Raw genomic sequence first — 18,049 nt, forward strand, 5'->3', positions numbered from 1 at the left:
CACACACTGTAGCTGCAGTGCGGCTCCTGCTGTGCTCGGAGGTCTGTGTGCCCACTATTAAAAACCATGATTATTCACTACAATCCAGGAGAGTGGGTAGTAGTGAATATTCATGGTCTTTAATAGTAGGCACACTGACCGCCGAGCACAGCAGGAGCTGTGCTGTGGCTACAGTGTTCGCGCTATTAAGGAAGATGAATATCCATTGCTCTCCACGCCCTAGGGTGTATTTGTAGAGTATCTGAGCCACTAATAATGTGGAAACCTTTGTTTTTCCACTGACAGATGATGGACCTGAGTGGGGACTTGTTTTTTCGTGAGATGAGTAGAAGCTTTTCTTGTTATTATTTTCACCTATATAACACTGTTTGGTGGCTTTTATTCCATATTTGGGAGGCAGAATCAGTTGAACACCACGGTCAACTGCTTCATGCTATGAGGTTTTCTATTAGACTGTGAACTGTCATTGTCTTGGTGAATAATTAAATTTTTTTACATAAATTTCCATTTTTACAGACAGTTTAAGTAGAAATGTTCAAAAATATAAAATTCAAGGATATTTTATTCAAAAATAATAATTAGTTTTTTTTTTTCTTGGCAGATGACTGTACCAGGAGATCAGAGGGACAGCTGACATCTCCAGTTTTCAAATCAAATGGTCTTGAGATCCCAGATGTAATTGAAGTGAATGCCATTACTCCAGATATACCATCATCCCTTCACAGCAAAGATCTGTCATCTGATCCTATCAAACAGGTCCTGTCTTCTGATTCATTACCGACCACTATGGAAAATCAAAGTCACAAAATAAGCATTAAAAAACGAACTGCTCCTAATGCAAAGAAGCCATTTTCACATTCAGAAAATGGAAATAGTGTTTCCGTTGAAAAGTATATTCTTAAACATCAAAAAATTCACTCAGCAGGGAATAGATTTTTTTGTTTCAAATGTGGGAAATGTTTTAACCAGAAATCAGGTCTTGTTAATCACCAGAGAACTCACACAGGGGAGAAGCCATTTTCATGTTCAGAATGTGGGAAATGTTTTGCAGAGAAATCAAGTCTTATCAGACATCAGAGAATACACACAGGAGAGAAGCCTTTTTCCTGTTCAGAATGTGGGAAATGTTTTTTATGGAAATCAAATCTTGTTAATCACCGGAGAAGTCACACAGGGGAGAAGCCTGTTCAGAATGTGGGAAAAGTTTTCATCACAAAGCAGATCTTGTTACACACCAGAGAACTCACACTGGGGAGAAGCCTTTTTCTTGTTCAGAATGTGGGAAATGTTTTAACCGGAAATCAGTTTTTGTTAAGCACCAGAGAACTCACACAGGGGAAAAGCCTTTTTTCTGTTCAGAATGTGGGAAATATTTTTCACAGAAATCAAATCTTGTCACGCACCAGAAAATTCACACAGGGGAGAAGTCTTTTTTCCTGTTCAGAATGTGGGAAATATTTTAATCATAAATGTAATCTCATTAAACACCAAAGAACTCACACAGGGGAGAAGCCTTTTTTTTGTTCAGAATGTAGGATATGTTTTAACCAGAAATCATATTTTGTTAGACACCAGAGAACCCACACAGGGGAGAAGCCTTTTTCACGTTCAGAATGTTGAAAATGTTTTGTGAAGAAATCATCTTTTCTTAGTCACCAGAGCAGTCACACAGGCAGAAGTCTTTTTCATGTTCTTAATGTGAGAAATAATTTATACGGAAATCAACTCTAAATAAATATCAGCCTAATAAACATCAGAGTGTCACAATTTCTCTGCTTAGTGTGTCTCGGATGCTGTGACTGACAGCTCAGTCATGCCATGTGGTGCAGGGGTGTGCTGAGTTGTCGGTGTTTTGATGGACAGCTCAGCCATCCAATCCGAGTCTTGAGAGGTGTTGAGCTTCTTTCAGATGTTCCCTGTTCCAGGTGATTACCCAGTAACTTAGCTGAGTCTCAGACCTCTGCTAGACATAGCATCTGCTCGGTTGTTTGCCTTGTAATTCTGTGCTCTGTTTGTTGGTCCTTTGCTGTATGACTTTAAACCTCGTTCTGACCATCCATTTGCCTAGCCCCTTTGCTCTGATCTGCTATCTTCCTGGTATTATGACCTCAGATCATGACTTGACTTCGCCTGTCTTTTCTCTTTTGTTTTCTAAGTGCTCTCTTGGTATCTGACCCCGGTATGTTTGACTAATCTGCCTCACAGCCTGTCCATGAGTGGTGACTAGCATCACATTATATCCAATAATGGATCCAATTCCTACACTCTGTGATCAGGCAGCGAATCTGACCCAGATGATCCAGGATCTGGCCAGGAAATACTACAAGCTAGGATCTTCACAGTCCCAGCTGCAGGGTCAGTTTTCTAGTACTATGAGTGCTTCCCAAAGCTCTCCGCTACCGACTGTAGTTATAACTGTGGTACCTGCTGACGTGCAGTTGGTTTCCTGAAACAGTAGTATGTGGAAAGGAACGAAAAGTGGAAAATCCGCGCTGCTGGAAGATGACAGTTAATCCAGGTCCACACTAGAAAAACATGCTTTATTTTATTGTCTATCCGTGTCAAAGTAATATACTTCCTCCTCAGGGCAAAAAACATATGACAAATGACAGAACACAGCCATATACAGTATATACACTGGTGAATTTGAAAAAATGTGGCGCCAAAAAAGAACACATGATATGTCAAAGTTTAATAATGTAAATAATTTAAGAAGAAATGATGATAAAAGCTTTCAAAATTACATATTTTTATTTTCTCAATTTCATTTATCTTGTAAACAATAATAAAATACACATTTCTGGTGATAAATTTAATCTAAATATAAATATAGTGTGATGTAAAAATATAGTTATGTAGGTTGGGCAAGAAGTCACAGAACAAAAGTATCGACATTGGCGTGAGCGATGTAATGGAGAAGAGTGAATGAACCAGAGGATTAAAAAGGGGCGATTGGGGTGTATAAAACCATAAATTTATTAAGAAGTGGATTGTAGTGAATAAAAGTGTTTGTCACATTGGAATGTTAGAATATTAATTATTAGACATTATATGGACATATAAAACACATTTTTAATGTTAATGTATAAGAGAAATAAGATACTAAACTAAAGATACTGGCCAAAGAAATCGCTAAGAGAATAGCGTGGGAAAAAATCTATGCTGCTGGGAAAGTCCCTCCGCTGAACTTAGATGAACTCAGCATTCGGGGATAACCCAGCTGTTAGAGTGAGAGGCTGGGTGAAATCGTGACGTAACGTGGGAAAATGTTAGTACAATCCTCCAGAGAAGCCATGAAAGAGGAATAAAGAAGAGATCTTCGAGCAAAATGAATGGCAAAACAAAAAATGAAGCGGGAGTGAGTTCAATTCCCACCCGAAATAACAAATTGAGGTAAACTGTGCAAATATTAAGAAATTATACCATACACAAAAATATAATTATTAAAAATATTTAAGATATATATACAGTATTAAAATATTTAAGAAATATATACAATATATATGTATATGATAAAAATGGTGACTGATAAAAGTAAATCAAGCATAACATGGGGGGCAGCATGGTGGCTCAGTGGTTAGCACTGCAGCGCTGCGGCTCTGGGCTCAAATCCCACCAAGGACAACATCTACAAGGAGTTTGTATGTTCCCCTCGTGTTTGCGTGGGTTTTCTCCGGGTTCTCCGGTTTCCTCCCACACTCCAAAGACATACTGATATGGAATGTAGATTGTGAGCCCCAATGGGGACAGCGACGATAATGTCTGTAAAGCGCTGTGGAATTAATGGCGCTATATAAGTTGTAATGTCCTCACAGTACAAGAAATTCAAGAGAGTAGATTTTATCTGTATTTTATTCTTCTCCTTCTTCCTCCAGCACAATGCATTACATGTTTCTCAGCAGACTAGAAACCGAAACTAAAACTCACTTCCAGTCTCTAACTCTCCGGTCACAAGACTTCCTTTTCTTAAAGAGACAGATCTAAACATTATACATTACACACCCCAAGTCATATCGTCCCATTTCTCTTCTATCGATAGACATATTGCAAAGGCCTGGCAAATAGATTATTTCACATTATTACGGAGATTATTCATAAGGATCAATCAGGCTTTATTCCAAACTGGTCCACAGCAATGAATTTACGAAGGCTTTTTCTTCAAAGATCAGATGTAATAATGGGACATAAGGCTATTCTTTCTTTCTCTCTCTCGATGCGGCTAAAGCATTCGATGGCGTAGAATGGAAATACCTGTGGGAGGTTCTTAAAAGGTTTGGGGTGGGTCCCAAATTCCTATCATACATACAGGTTTTGTACTCTGGACCTCAGGCTAAAATAAGAACTAATGGTCTCTTATCGGCTTCAATCGCGTTGGGGAGGGGCACTCGGCAGGGATGCCCCCTGTCTCCCCTCCTTCTCGCGATAGCCATTGAACCTTTGGCCTGTATGTTGATTGCTAGTCCGGATATTGTAGGCTATAAATATGGTATCCTAATGATGACGATTTACTTATATATATATATATATATACACTGTATATACACACACACACACACACACACACACACATATATATATATATATATATATATATATATATATATACATATATATATATAAATATATATATATACACACACAGTACAGACCAAATTGTACATTCACACTGAAGGCATCAAAACTATGAATTAACACATGTGGAATTATATACTTAACAAAAAAAGTGTGAAACAACTGAAAATATGTCTTATATTCTAGGTTCTTCAAAAGTAGCCACCTTTTGCTTTGTTGACTGCTTTGCACACTCTTTGCATTCTCTTGATGAGCTTCAAGAGGTAGTCACCGGAAATGGTTTTCACTTCACAGGTGTGCCCTGTCACGTTTACTAAGTGGGATTTCTCGCCTTATAAATGGGGTTGGGACCATCACTTGTGTTGTGCAGAAGTCTGGTGGATACACAGCTGATAGTCCTCCTGAATAGACTGTTAGAATTTGTATTATGGCAAGAAAAAAGCAGCTAAGTAAAGAAAAACGAGTGACCATCATTACTTTAAGAAATGAAGGTCAGTCAGTCTGAAAAATTGGGTAAACTTTGAAAGTGTCCCCAAGTGCAGTTACAAAAACCATCAAGCGCTACAAAGAAACTGGCTCACATGAGGACCGCCCCAGGAAAGGAAAACAAAGAGTCACCTCTGCTTCTGAGGATAAGTTTATCCGAGTCATCAGCCTCAGAAATCGCAGGTTAACAGCAGCTCAGATTAGAGACCAGGTCAATGGCACCCAGAGTTCTAGCAGCAGACACATCTCTTCAACAACTGTTAAGAGGAGACTTTGTGCAGCAGGCCTTCATAGTAAAATAGCTGCTAGGAAACCACTGCTAAGGACAGGCAACAAGCAGAAGAGACTTGTTTGGGCTAAAGAACACAAGGAATGGACATTAGACCAGTGGAAATCTGTGCTTTGGTCTGATGAGTCCAAATTTGAGATCTTTGATTCTAACCACCGTGTCTTTGTGCGACGCAGAAAAGGTGAACGGATGGACTCTACATGCCTGGTCCCCACCGTGAAGCATGGAGGACGAGGTGTGATGGTGTGGGGGTGCTTTGCTGGTGACACTGTTGGGTATTTATTCAAAATTTAAGGCATACTGAACCAGCATGGCTACCACAGCATCTTGCAGCGGCATGCTATTCCATCTGGTTTGTGTTTAGTTGAACCATCATTTATTTTTCAACAGGACAATGACCCCAAACACACCTCCAGGCTGTGTAAGGGCTATTTAACCTAGAAGGAGAGTGATGGGGTGCTACGCCAGATGACCTGGCCTCCACAGTCACCAGACCTGAACCCAATCGAGATGGTTTGGGGTGAGCTGGACCGCAGAGTGAAGGCAAAAGGGCCAACAAGTGCTAAGCATCTCTGGGAACTCCTTCAAGATTGTTGGAAGACCATTTCCGGTGACTAGATGTGTCTGCTGCTAGAACTCTGTGTGGCATTGACTTGGTCTCTAATCTGAGCTGCTGTTAACCTGAGATTTCTGAGGCTGTTGACTCGGATAAACTTATCCTCAGAAGCAGAGGTGACTCTTGGTCTTCCTTTCCTGGAGCGGTCCTCATGTGAGCCAGTTTCTTTGTAGCGCTTGCTGGTTTTTGCAACTGCACTTGGGGACACTTTCAAAGTTTGCTCAATTTTTCGGACTGACTGACCTTCATTTCTTAAAGTAATGATGGCCACTCATTTTTCTTTACTTAGAATTTGTATTATAGCAAGAAAAAAGCAGCTAAGAGTCTATTCAGTAGGACTATCAGCTGTGTATCCACCTGACTTCTGCAGAACACAACTGATGGTCCCAACCCCATTTATAAGGCAAGAAATCCCACTTATTAAACGTGACAAGGCACACCTGTGAAGTGAAAACCATTTCCGGTGACTACCTCTTCAAGCTCATCAAGAGAATGCCAAGAGTATTCAAAGCAGTTTTCAAAGCAAAAGGTGGCTACTTTGAAGAACCTAGAATATAAGACATATTTTCAGTTGTTTCACACTTTTTTGTTAAGTATATAATTCCACATGTGTTAATTCATAGTTTTGATGCCTTCAGTGTGAATGTACAATTTTCATAGTCATGAAAATAAAGAAAAATCTTTAAATGAGAAAGTGTGTCCAAACTTTTGGTCTGTACTGTGTATATATATATATATATATGTATATATATATATATATATATATATATATATATATATATATATATATATATATATATATATACACACACACACACAGACACAGTTGAAACCAGAAGTTTACATACACTATATAAAAAGACACATCTGCATGTTTTTCTCAATATCTGAGATGAAATCAGAATAAACATTTCCCGTTTTAGGTCAATTAGTTTAAATTTGCCAAATGCCAGAACAATGAGAGAGAGAATGTTTTAAGGCATTTTTATTGCTTACTGCAAAAGTTTCCATACACTACGATTACTATACCTTTAAATAATTTTGGACTGCCCATATGATGATGTCATGTGTTTTGAAGCTTCTGATTTTTTTTCTGAGCTTTTTGGCAGCATCTGTGTTAATTAGAAACACACCTGTGGATGTATTTTAATGCACACCTGAAACACACTGCTTCTTTGTGTACCATCATGGAAAAGTCTAAAGAAATCAGCCAAGATATCAGGAAGAGAATTGTGGATTACAAATTGTGGGTACAATTTCATGATACCTGAAGCTGCCTCGTTCATGTGTACAAACAATTATACGCAAGTACAAACAAAAATGGAATGTCAAGCCTTCATACCACTCAGGAAGGAGATGGGTTCTGTGTACCAGAGATGAACGTGCATTGGTCCGACATGTGCATATCAACCCAAGGACAAAAGCAAGAGACCTTGTGAAGATGATGGCGGAAGCTGATAAGATTGTGTAAATATCCACAGTGAAACGAGTACTGTATCAACATGGGCCGAAAGGCTACTCTGCCATTACTCAAGAAAAGGAAGAAACCATTACTCAAAAAAAAAACATAAAAAAGCCAGATTAATGTTTGCACATGCACACAGGAACAAAGAGCTTAATTTTTGGAGACATATTCTGTGGTCTGATGAAACTAAAATTGAACTTTTTGGGCATACTGACCATCGTTACCTTTTGAGGAAAAAGGGAGAAGCTTGGAAGCCTAAGAACACCATCCCAACTGTGAAACACGGGGGTGACAGCATCTTGTTGTTGAGTTGTTTTGCTGCAGGAGGGACTGATGCACTTCACAAAATAGATGGCATCATGAGAAAAGAAGATTATGTGGCAATACTGAAGCAACATCTCAAGACATTAGCCAGGAAGTTAAAGCTTGGGCGGAAATGGGTCTTCCAAATAGACAATGACCTGAAGCATACTGCCAAAATGGTAAGAAAGTGGCTTAAGGATAACAAAGTCAATGTTTTGGAGTGGCCGACACAAAGCCCTGATCTCAGTCCTATTGAAAAGGCAGATGCGAGCAAGGCGACCTACAATCCTGGATCAGTTACACCAGTTTTGTCAGGAGGAATCGGCCCAAATTCCGAACAACTATTCTGAAAAGCTTGTGGAAGGATATCCCAAACGTTTGACCCAAGTCATTCAGTTTAAGGGCAATGGTACCAAATACTAATGAAATATATGTAAACTTTTGACTTTGGAGTAAGTAATAAAAATGCCTTAAAACATTTCCTCTCTCTCATTATTCTGGCATTTGGAAAATATTAAAAATTATGGTAATCCTAATTGACCTAACACGGGAAAGGTTTATTCTGATTTCATCTCAGATATTGAGAAAAACATGCTGATGTGTCTTTTTATATAGTGTATGTAAACTTCTGGTTTCAAACTAATGTGCCTTTGATATCAGCCGTAATTGACAGAGTAACCACAAATAATACTTTTGAACTAGCGGCTGCCATGAGAAATAACACAATGAATAAGTAGGATATTCATTGGTCCTTATGGAACACTCTTAAATGCAAATCAAGATGGACGCCCTTTTGGGTAGAAAATAATACTTTTGTTAAGTTGGTATTAGAGAAGGGAAATACTAAGGGTCGTATTTCTGATATTTACTGAGTCCTTTTAATTCTTATTTAACAATATTTCCTTCTCCAGCTAGACAAAAATGGATGGAGATATAGGTCCAATTTCTGAGGATCAATGAAGAGCGGTATTAGAACTGGTTCCCCAATTATCTTTATATGAGACACAGAGATTTTCCCAGATCATATTAATACATAGGAAATATAAGACGCCTAGATTCCTATGCAACATAGGATACCGGACTGCTGCTGAATGTCCAGGATGTAACATGGATGCTGCGGGCCTATTACATCCGCTATGGGAATGCCGAGAGTTAGGTAAATACTGGAAAGGAGTTCTGTCTATTATAAAGAGGGTATATAAAATAGATATTCAACCAGACCCCAAAAAATGCCTATTAGGTATATTAGAGCAGGGGTTCTCAAACTTTTTAAACAGGGGGCCAGTTCACTGTCCCTTGGACCATTGGAGGGCCGGAATATAGTTTAAAAAAAAACTATGAACAAATTCCTATGCACACTGCACATATCTTATTTTAAAGTAAAAAAAAACAAAACGGGAATAAATACAATATTTAAAATGAAGAACAAGTAAAGTTAAATCAACAAACTTACCGGTATGTCAATGGGAACTATGGGCCAGCTTTTGGCTAATGAGATGGTCCATGTCCGGTTCCATATTTGTCACTGCTAGTCGTAACAAGTGATGCAAGTGTGCATCAGTTAGTCTGGATCTGGTTGGAGATTTCACATGTTTCATTCTGGAAAAAGTCTGTTCACAGACATAAGTGCTGCCAAAGATGGTTGGCATTTTGAGTGCATGGTTCCTGAGATTAGGATATGTCTCAGAGGGGAGAGATGCATAGAAATTAGGAAGGCTGCTTGACTTGAATGCATCTTTCAGAGAGTCACAATTCTGCAGTTCAGCCGGTTCCATTTGGTAAATTGTATCCACATTTTCAATGTCACGGAAAAGCTGCATGTCCTGTTCATGGAGATGAAGCTCTTTAAATCTACATTGGAACTCCTTTTGTAACTTTTCCAGTGAATCCACATGTTTTGTTTGGGAATGCCACCAATGGTTTTTCCGCTAACATATTTTGGGTTGTGGGGAGATGGCAGAAATTTTCCTCCTTCACTTCTTTGATGAGGAGGCCTAATTTTACTTCAAATGCTTTCACATGTGATTGCATATCACAGAGGAGCTTCCCCTTTCCTTAAAGTTGCACATTGAAACTGTTAAGTAACTCGGTTACATCTGTCAGAAAGGCAAGGTGCCATTTCCATTCCGCATCATTGAGCTCCGGTACTTCTTTGTTTTTGAAAGCAGAGAAGCTGTAATCTGTGGAAGTAAGTCATAGAAATGTCTCAAAACTCTCCCACGACTCAGCCAACGCACTTCTGTGTGGTGCAGAACATCTTCATAGGCAACATTTAGCTCAGACAGAAATTCCTGAAATTGTCTGTGGTTTAATGCATTAGCTCTAATGAAATTAACACAAGATACCACAATTTTCCTAACAGAGTCCCACTCCAGTGATTTACTACACAGCGCCTGTTGGTGGATGAGGCAGTATTGGATGAGAATGGTTATGTTTGTCCATCTCTTGGTTAATGCAAGCAATTACTCCTTCCTTAGACCCCACCATGCTAGGAGCACCATCAGTAGTCACACTGGCTTGTTTAGCCCAGTCCAGCTCCAAACCATTCACAGTTTGGCAAACCTTTTCATAGATCTCCTCTCCTGTAGTTCTTCCTTTCATGCCTTGCAGTGCAGCAAGCTCTTCTGTGACTTCGAAACAGTCATTCGTCCCACGAATAAAAATTAGAAGTTGTGCAGAATCACGAATATCATTACTTTCGTCGAGTGCCAAGGAAAAATAGGAAAGTGTTTTTGCGGAGTTTTGCAAATGCTGATGCAAATTGTCTCCCATTTCTTCAATCCTTCGTGTAATTGTAGGTCCTGAAAGACTCTCTGTACTAAATAAATCGGCCTTCTCTGGACACATCTATTTGGCAACAGAAAGAAGGCATTCTGTAACAAATTCTCCCCCCAGGAATGGTCGGCCAGTGCCCGCTATTAGCTTGGCAACTTGAAAACTTGCTCGCAGTGATGAAATATTTAGTTGCTTCTGCTTCACGGAAGTATTTTGCTGAGTTGTCAATGTATTTTTCAGTTTTAATATTTCATCCTTTCTCCGACCAAACAATCATATTTATCTTTATGTGGCGTTTGATAGTGTCGACGCCAATTGTATTCTTTGAACACAGACACTATATTCTGGCACATCAAACTCACGGCTCTTTCCTTGTACTGCATGAAAAAGTAATCATAAGTCCACTGTTCTTTGAATATCCTACACTCCGCATCAATTTTTCTTTTTCTTGATACCATTGTTTCCTAGGAATTCCAAATAGCTTTTAGTAAATTACCAATATATATACAGCGCTACAAAAACAATATACCAGCAATAAAACTGCCAAAATAGAGACATACAGACTGCACTGCCCATCAATGCAGCCTGATCAGTGCCCATCAATGAAGCCTTGCCAGTCTATATCATTTCAGCCTCACCAAAGCCCATATTGGTGGAACTCGGCTTTTACCTCAGGCTCAGACTGGTGTGGTGCGAGAGTCCCCAATAGGCAAGTAAATGTTCCCAATAGGCAGGTAAATATCCCCAATAGGCAGCATAGGTTCCTAATAGGCAAGTAAATGTCCCCAATAGGCAGCATAGGTTCCTAATAGGCAAGTAATTGTCCCCAATAGGCAGCATAGGTTCCTAATAGGCAGGTAAATGTCCCCTATAGGCAGGTAAATATCCCCAATAGGCAACATAGGTCCCCAATAGGTAGGTAAATGTCCCCAATAGGCACCATAGATCCCCAATAGGCAGGTAAATGTCCCCAATAGGCAGCATAGGTCCCCAATAGGCAGGTAAATGTCCCCAATAGGCAGGTAAATATTCCCAATAGGCAGGTAAATGTTCCCTAAGGCAGGTAAGTGTCCCCAATAGGCAGGTAAATGTTCCCATAGGCAGCATAGGTCCCCAATAGGCAGGTAAATGTCCCCAATAGGCAGCATAGGTCCCCAATAGGCAAGTAAATGTCCCCAATAGGCAGGTAAATATCTCCAATAGGCAGCATAGGTTCCTAATAGGCAGGTAAATGTTCCCAATAGGCAGCATAGGTTCCCAATAGGCAGGTAAATGTCCCCAATAGGCAGCATAGGTCCCCAATAGGCTGGTAAATATCCCCAATAGGCAGCATAGGTTCCTAATAGGCAGGTAAATGTCCCCAATAGGCAGCATAGGTCCCCAATAGGCAGCATAGGTCCCCAATAGGCAGGTTATATGTCCCCAATAGGCAGGTAAATATCGCCAATAGGCAGCATAGGTCCAATAGGCAGGTAAATGTCCCCAATAGGCAGGTAAATGTCCCCAATAGGCAGCATAGGCCCCCAATAGGCAGGTAAATGTCCCCAATAGGCAGGTAAATGTCCCCAATAGGCAGGTAAATGTCCCTAATAAGCATGTTAGACCGGACCCAGTGTTAAAAATAAAAAAAAATACCAGTACTCACCTATGTATCCCACTGCTCTGAATAGGCGCCCGCTCGAATCTGTCTACTTCTGGCACAGGCGCGTGACGTCATCACGTCATCTGTGCTGTATACGGAGTGGCAGCTCATCCCCTTTACTCGCCGCCTCGTTCCGCCCACGATTACAGGGCCCGCCAGCATCGAACTGTCGTCTGCTAAGCAGGACAGGCTGCGGCGGCAAAAACACCTGGCGGGCCGGATAAACATCCTCACCGCATGTGGCCCTCGGGCCGTAGTTTGAGGACCCCTGTATTAAGGGATGATATGGAATTTGACCCAATTTCAATAGGGATTTCACGTATTTTATTTCAAGCTAGGAAACATATTGCATCCAAATGGATTAACCCCTCACCTCCAGAAATTAGTGAACTCAAAAATAGGATAAATAATATCAGATTAGAAAAAGGGGTATATAAAAAACAAAACTGAATGAATAAATTTGAGAAAATATACGGCTTATGGTTGGATACACCTGGAATGCCATCAATGGGGTTATTGTAGGAGAGACAATGACTTATGGGGAAGGGGGGTATTGGCGAGGTCTAATGTTTCATTGTAATGTGTATTGGAATTCCTTAACATGTGGTATGGGTAATATAGCACACCTATATGTGTATAGGATTATAATGTTTATTACAATATTATGGTTATATAAAAGATTTCAAGAATGTGGAATGTTAATTGTATGATATAGTAACTGCAAGTTATCAGATGGTAATGGGCAAGCTGAAAGGATATATAGGAGAGATGCATGTATGTCATCCCTATGGTATGTTATTTTATTATTGTATGTACTGGTTTCTTGTTTTGTCAAGAAAAAAGCTAATGTAAAAAATCTCAAAAATGTATTGGATTAAAAAAAAAAAAAAAAAGATTAGGAAAAAGGCTTCTCCACTGTGTGGGTTCTCTGGTGCTTAACCAAAGCTGATTTATGGTTAAAACATTTACCACATTCTGATGAAAATGGCTTCTCCCCCGTGTGACTTCTATGGTGTCTAACAAGAAGTGATTTCCATAAAAAACATTTCCCACATTCTGAACATGAAAAAGGTTTCTCCCCTGTGTGAGTTCTCTGGTGCTTAACCAAAGTTGATTTATGGTTAAAACATTTCCCACATTCTGAACATGAAAAAGGCTTTTCCCCTGTGTGAGTTCTCTGGTGCTTAACCAAAGATGATTTATCACGAAAACATTTCCCACAGTCTGAACATGAAAATGGTTTCTCCCCTGTGTGAGTTCTCTGGTGCTTAACCAAAGTAGATTTACGGTTAAAACATTTGTCACATTCTGAACATGAAAAAGGCTTCTCCCCTGTGTGAATTCTCTGGTGATTAACCAAAGCAGATTTCTGGTTAAAACATTTCCCACATTCTGAACATGAAAAAGGCTTCTCCCCTGTGTGGGTTCTCTGATGGTTATGAAGATGCGCTTTCCGGTTAAAACATTTCCCACATTCTGAACATGAAAAAGGCTTCTTCCCTATGTGAAGTCTCTGGTGCTTGACAAAATCTGATTTCTGTTTAAAACATTTCCCACATTTTGAACAAAAAAATCTATTGTCCGCTGTGTGTATTTTTTGATGTTTAAGAATTGACTTTTCGAGGGTAAAACTATTTCCATTTTCTGAACGTGAAAATGACTTCTTTCCTTTATGAGCAGCTCGTTTCGTAATGCTTATTTTTTTATTTTGATTTTCCTTAGTAGTCGGTAATGAATCAGAACACAGGATCTGTTTCATAGGATCAGATGACAGATCTTTGCTGTGAAGGGATGATGGGATATCTGGAGTAATGCCATTTACTTCAATTGTATCTTGTGGGATTTCAAGATCATCCGATTTAAAAATTGAAGATGTCAGCTGTCCCTCTGATCTCCTGGTACAGTCATCTGCCAAGAAAAAAACAATTATTAATTTTTAATAAAATATCCTTGAAATTTATATTTTTGAACATTTCTACTTAAAACGTCTGTAGAAATGACAAGTTATTGACAGAATGACAGTGAATGACAATTCACAGTCTAATAGAAAACCTCGTAGGATGAAGCAGTAGAGCGTGGTATTCAACTGTTTGTTCATTCTGCCTCCAAAATATGGAATAAAAAGCCACCAAACAATGTTATGTAGGCAAAAATGATACCAATAAAAACTTCTTCTCATCCATAAACCAATGCAGCAAAATCCGCTCTCCCAAAGTCAAATCTACCCCTCGCTTCTGAACCTTGCACTGTGCCCAAACCACATTTAGCCTCCATGTATTTGGCATTACTATAGTGAGAAGAACCCACTTAATTTATGGTGTGTGTCTCCTGGAGCACAATCTGGGCACTATGTGTTGGGTAATAAAATGGCCAATGTGCAATGTTTACTCTCCAACATGCATTGTGTGCTAATTTCCGGAAAGTGCCTGTGGAGTCAAAATAATCGCTACGTCTATAGATTAATTCACTGCGGGATATAAAGTTCCAAAATGGAGACACTTTATGGTAATTTCTACTGTTCTGGTTTTCTGCCATTTTGTTATATTAAAGAAGTAGTCTAGTACTTTTTTCAATTGCCCCAATGTCCCCCAATATATTTAACCGCCTACAGGTATTACATGATCCCCGGCTGCAGCCGGCTCTTTCTTCTGCTGATGGCATGTCAAGTGAGGAGTGACATCAGTGATGTGGTCCCCATGGTGGATGCTGGGCTGTGGGCGGAGTTACCCCGCACGTCACACCCAGCACCCACCGCTTTCCCAATGAATAAGGAGAGGGAAAGTGCGCGGTGGATGCTGGGTGTGATGCGTGGGGTAACCCCGCCCACAGCCTAGCATTCACCGCGGGGACCACGTCACTGATGTCACCCCTCACGTGATGCCTGTAGGCGGCCAGTGATAGCGTCACTTACAGGCAAGAAGGACAGCAGAAGGTAATTACAAAAAGACTTAAGGGCACAGGGTAAATACATTGGGGGACATTGGGGCAATTGTAAAAAGTACTGGACAACTTCTTTAAGGCTTCTGTAAAAAGTGTCCCACCTCCTCTGGGATCTGCTGCCCCAACGTCTGCATCTATCACCAGGCGCCACCTTTATCATTCTGCAGGCGGCGCTGGTGATGGAGGAGATGTCGGAACCAGAAGCTCTGAACGGCGCAGGCTCTGTCCAGCCACTAAGATTAGGTAGCCTGGGACCTGTAGTACCATCCAGTCTGGCAGTATGGGTGTGTGTGCTGTCCAGCTGGAGTAATCTGCTTCATCCAATCGGAAAGCACCGCACCCTACTAAAGCTGGAAGCATATTGCCGGGGGCTGCCAGATACAGCCTTGTCCTCCTCTGGTTCAGTCCTCTGTGCTCAGCTCCCGGCTTGTGTATTTGTGTCCTGTTGTGACCTCGGCCCGTTTACTGACTACTCTTGTGTCTTCTGATTTGTATTTTCTCTGCCCTCCTGGTTCTGACCCGGCTACCTGACTATTCATCTTGGGGTTAAAGGGTGATGAGCAAGGCAATCCCTGGGATCTGGAAAATGGAGTATATAGTGCCAACCTGTTTGTGGTAGTCATCTTTTGAGCTGCCAGGTGACCATGAACAGTGCCCCCAATACATTGTGTCTGAAATATATTCCAGCAAGATCTGCATTCAGATAGCTAAATGTCGCTCCTTCCCTTCTTAACCTGCCATGTGCCCAGACAGTAGTGTACAACCGTATATAGGGTATTGTCGGATTCAGGAGAAGTTGTAAAATAATTTCTAAAAGTCCATTTGTTTCCTATTATCTTTTGTGAAGAATTCCAAAATTATCACCACATAAAGTGACACACGTCAGATTTGAAAATGGGCCCTGATAGGAACCCAAAACTGGCTGCAGGAAGGGGTTAAATCAGAGTATTTTGGGAACTAACATCTACTGAAATGATCAAACTCTTCAAAAAGTCTTCATCAGTAAAAAATGAGTAACTAGTGGTGAAACCTCTCTGGGGTAATTAGAGTATGGGGCTCGGTGGCTGAGGGCAATCTAAACTATCGTAAGGGACAATATTAAACATGTACAGCTTAGAGATATATCATGGCACAGGTGTAATGTTTTTGTATAGTTTATCGCAATCCTGTTTGAAGTTAGTCGGTTTCAAAAGAAATTGAACAGTCAGGTTAAAGGGAAACTTTGCTGTTATTGTACAGAAATCTGTTCTTGGCCCTCACTGCACATTTAGTATTGTTGATCATAAAAGTGAAGTTTGTCCAGAAAGACTAGACCTGGTCTTGTAGGGACCATATGAGCACATTCAGCAGCACAGAAGGGAGAGAAGGTAGATTCATCCAATAAGATATCAGGGATCTAGGAAGCAGACAGCATCATTACCCTCTGCTTTCTCTTACAGTCCCATCATTATATTTTTTCTTCAAGTGATTTTCTCACTTGTCAGCACATTCTACGTACGCTGTCATTTGGCTTTGTAGTTTACAGATCTGCGCAGGTAGCGGTCAGCGTCTCCTAATCCCAGGAGGTAGGTGGATCCTCCAGGTTGTAAGTTCTACAGAAAAGGGCTTTCACAATTACACAAAGTAATGTGAACATTTTTGGATGGAGGAAAATGTTGTGGCCAAGAGGTAAATTGGTGGTCACACGATTATGACATGGCCGGACCACACCACCGAAAAAGAAGCCACAGGCAGTGATTGAGATGAATTGGTAACTTCTCTACATTCAGTGGTTACTACTCACCTGGGTAGTCATATGTAGGAATCTCCTCTTTACACCGCTCATCACTCCTCACATATGTCTCTGTAGTATTAATAGGGGTCAGATCTTCACCCTGAAACAAATATCGTAAAAGTCACAGACAGATGAGTAGTCTATGATCAGCTCTAATCCTGCCATCTCCACCGTTCTCATTACACAAGTATAAAACATATAATACTGGGGGATAAAACAAGACTGAACACAAGACCTTCACAGCCGACTACACATCATAGGGGAGATCTCATGACACCTTCTCTCCATCTACCTGATGATCTTGAGGAACATTGAGATCTTCTTGTTTACAGTCCTGTGGAAGAAGAGGACGGGGACATATCTCTGGTGTTGTCCTTTTGGATAGATCTGGAGGAAACACATACAAGGACTGTATTAATTCTTTCCATACAGATAATTATAGGCCGTGTGTATTTAGTCCAGTCTATTACCTGGTGATGTGAGGGGCTGGGGTACCTCCATCATGACGTCCTTGTACAGATCTTTGTGTCCTTCTAAATACTCCCACTCCTCCATGGACAAATAGACAGCGACATCCTGACATCTTATAGGAACCTGACACATACAATGATATCATCATCCCAACAAATCCCTCCATAGCGTTATACATTACTACATTACATTATACTGTATAATGTCCCAGCATTCCCAGCAGTGACACCTCTCCAGTCAGTAGCTCAATCATCTTGTAGGTGAGTTCTAGGATCTTCTGGTCACTGATGTCCTCATGTATCAGGGGGTGAGGTGGAGGTCCAGTGATTGGGCTCAGGAGTCTTCTCCATCCCTCAGACACAGGGTCCTGACAGCACTCACTAGAGGTCTTCTTCACTATTGTGTAATCCTAGTTATAGAGAGACACATTAATAAATCTCACTACAGACATTTCCAGGGTCCTCACCTCTCCAGTTCTGTCCATCTGTTATTCCCATAGATAAAAATGATGTAATGTGACGTCATCAGAATCTCTCACCTCTCCAGTAAGCCGGAAGAGGATCTCTATGGTGAGGTGCATTATCCTCTCCGCCATCTTCTTTCTGTCTCTATCCATTCTTCACTAGGAAAATTATATACATAAATTATTAGTATCTCATATTGTGGGAATCTGATTGGATTAAAGATGAGTTGATGTAAAATATATAAAATTCTGT

At 40.5% G+C, this 18,049-nt stretch overlaps 1 protein-coding gene and 1 pseudogene across 1 annotated transcript in view; one reads left to right on the forward strand and one right to left on the reverse strand.

The window, feature by feature from the left end:
- LOC141198687 (uncharacterized) overlaps nucleotides 1-1,751 on the forward strand; it is a 30,602-nt gene extending 28,851 nt beyond the window's left edge. Inside the window, exon 7 of the mRNA XM_073663092.1 lies at nucleotides 602-1,751. Within this exon, the coding sequence (XP_073519193.1) occupies nucleotides 602-1,620 (1,019 nt within the window). The 3' untranslated portion in view covers nucleotides 1,621-1,751. The remainder of the gene's footprint in view (nucleotides 1-601) is intronic.
- LOC141198678 (uncharacterized) overlaps nucleotides 1-18,049 on the reverse strand; it is a 208,436-nt pseudogene that overhangs the window by 168,221 nt on the left and 22,166 nt on the right.

This window comes from Phyllobates terribilis, unplaced genomic scaffold (assembly GCF_046119375.1).
Source record: "Phyllobates terribilis strain yellow unplaced genomic scaffold, ASM4611937v1 Scaffold_99__1_contigs__length_5935540, whole genome shotgun sequence".
Classification (NCBI taxonomy): Eukaryota; Metazoa; Chordata; class Amphibia; order Anura; family Dendrobatidae; genus Phyllobates; species Phyllobates terribilis.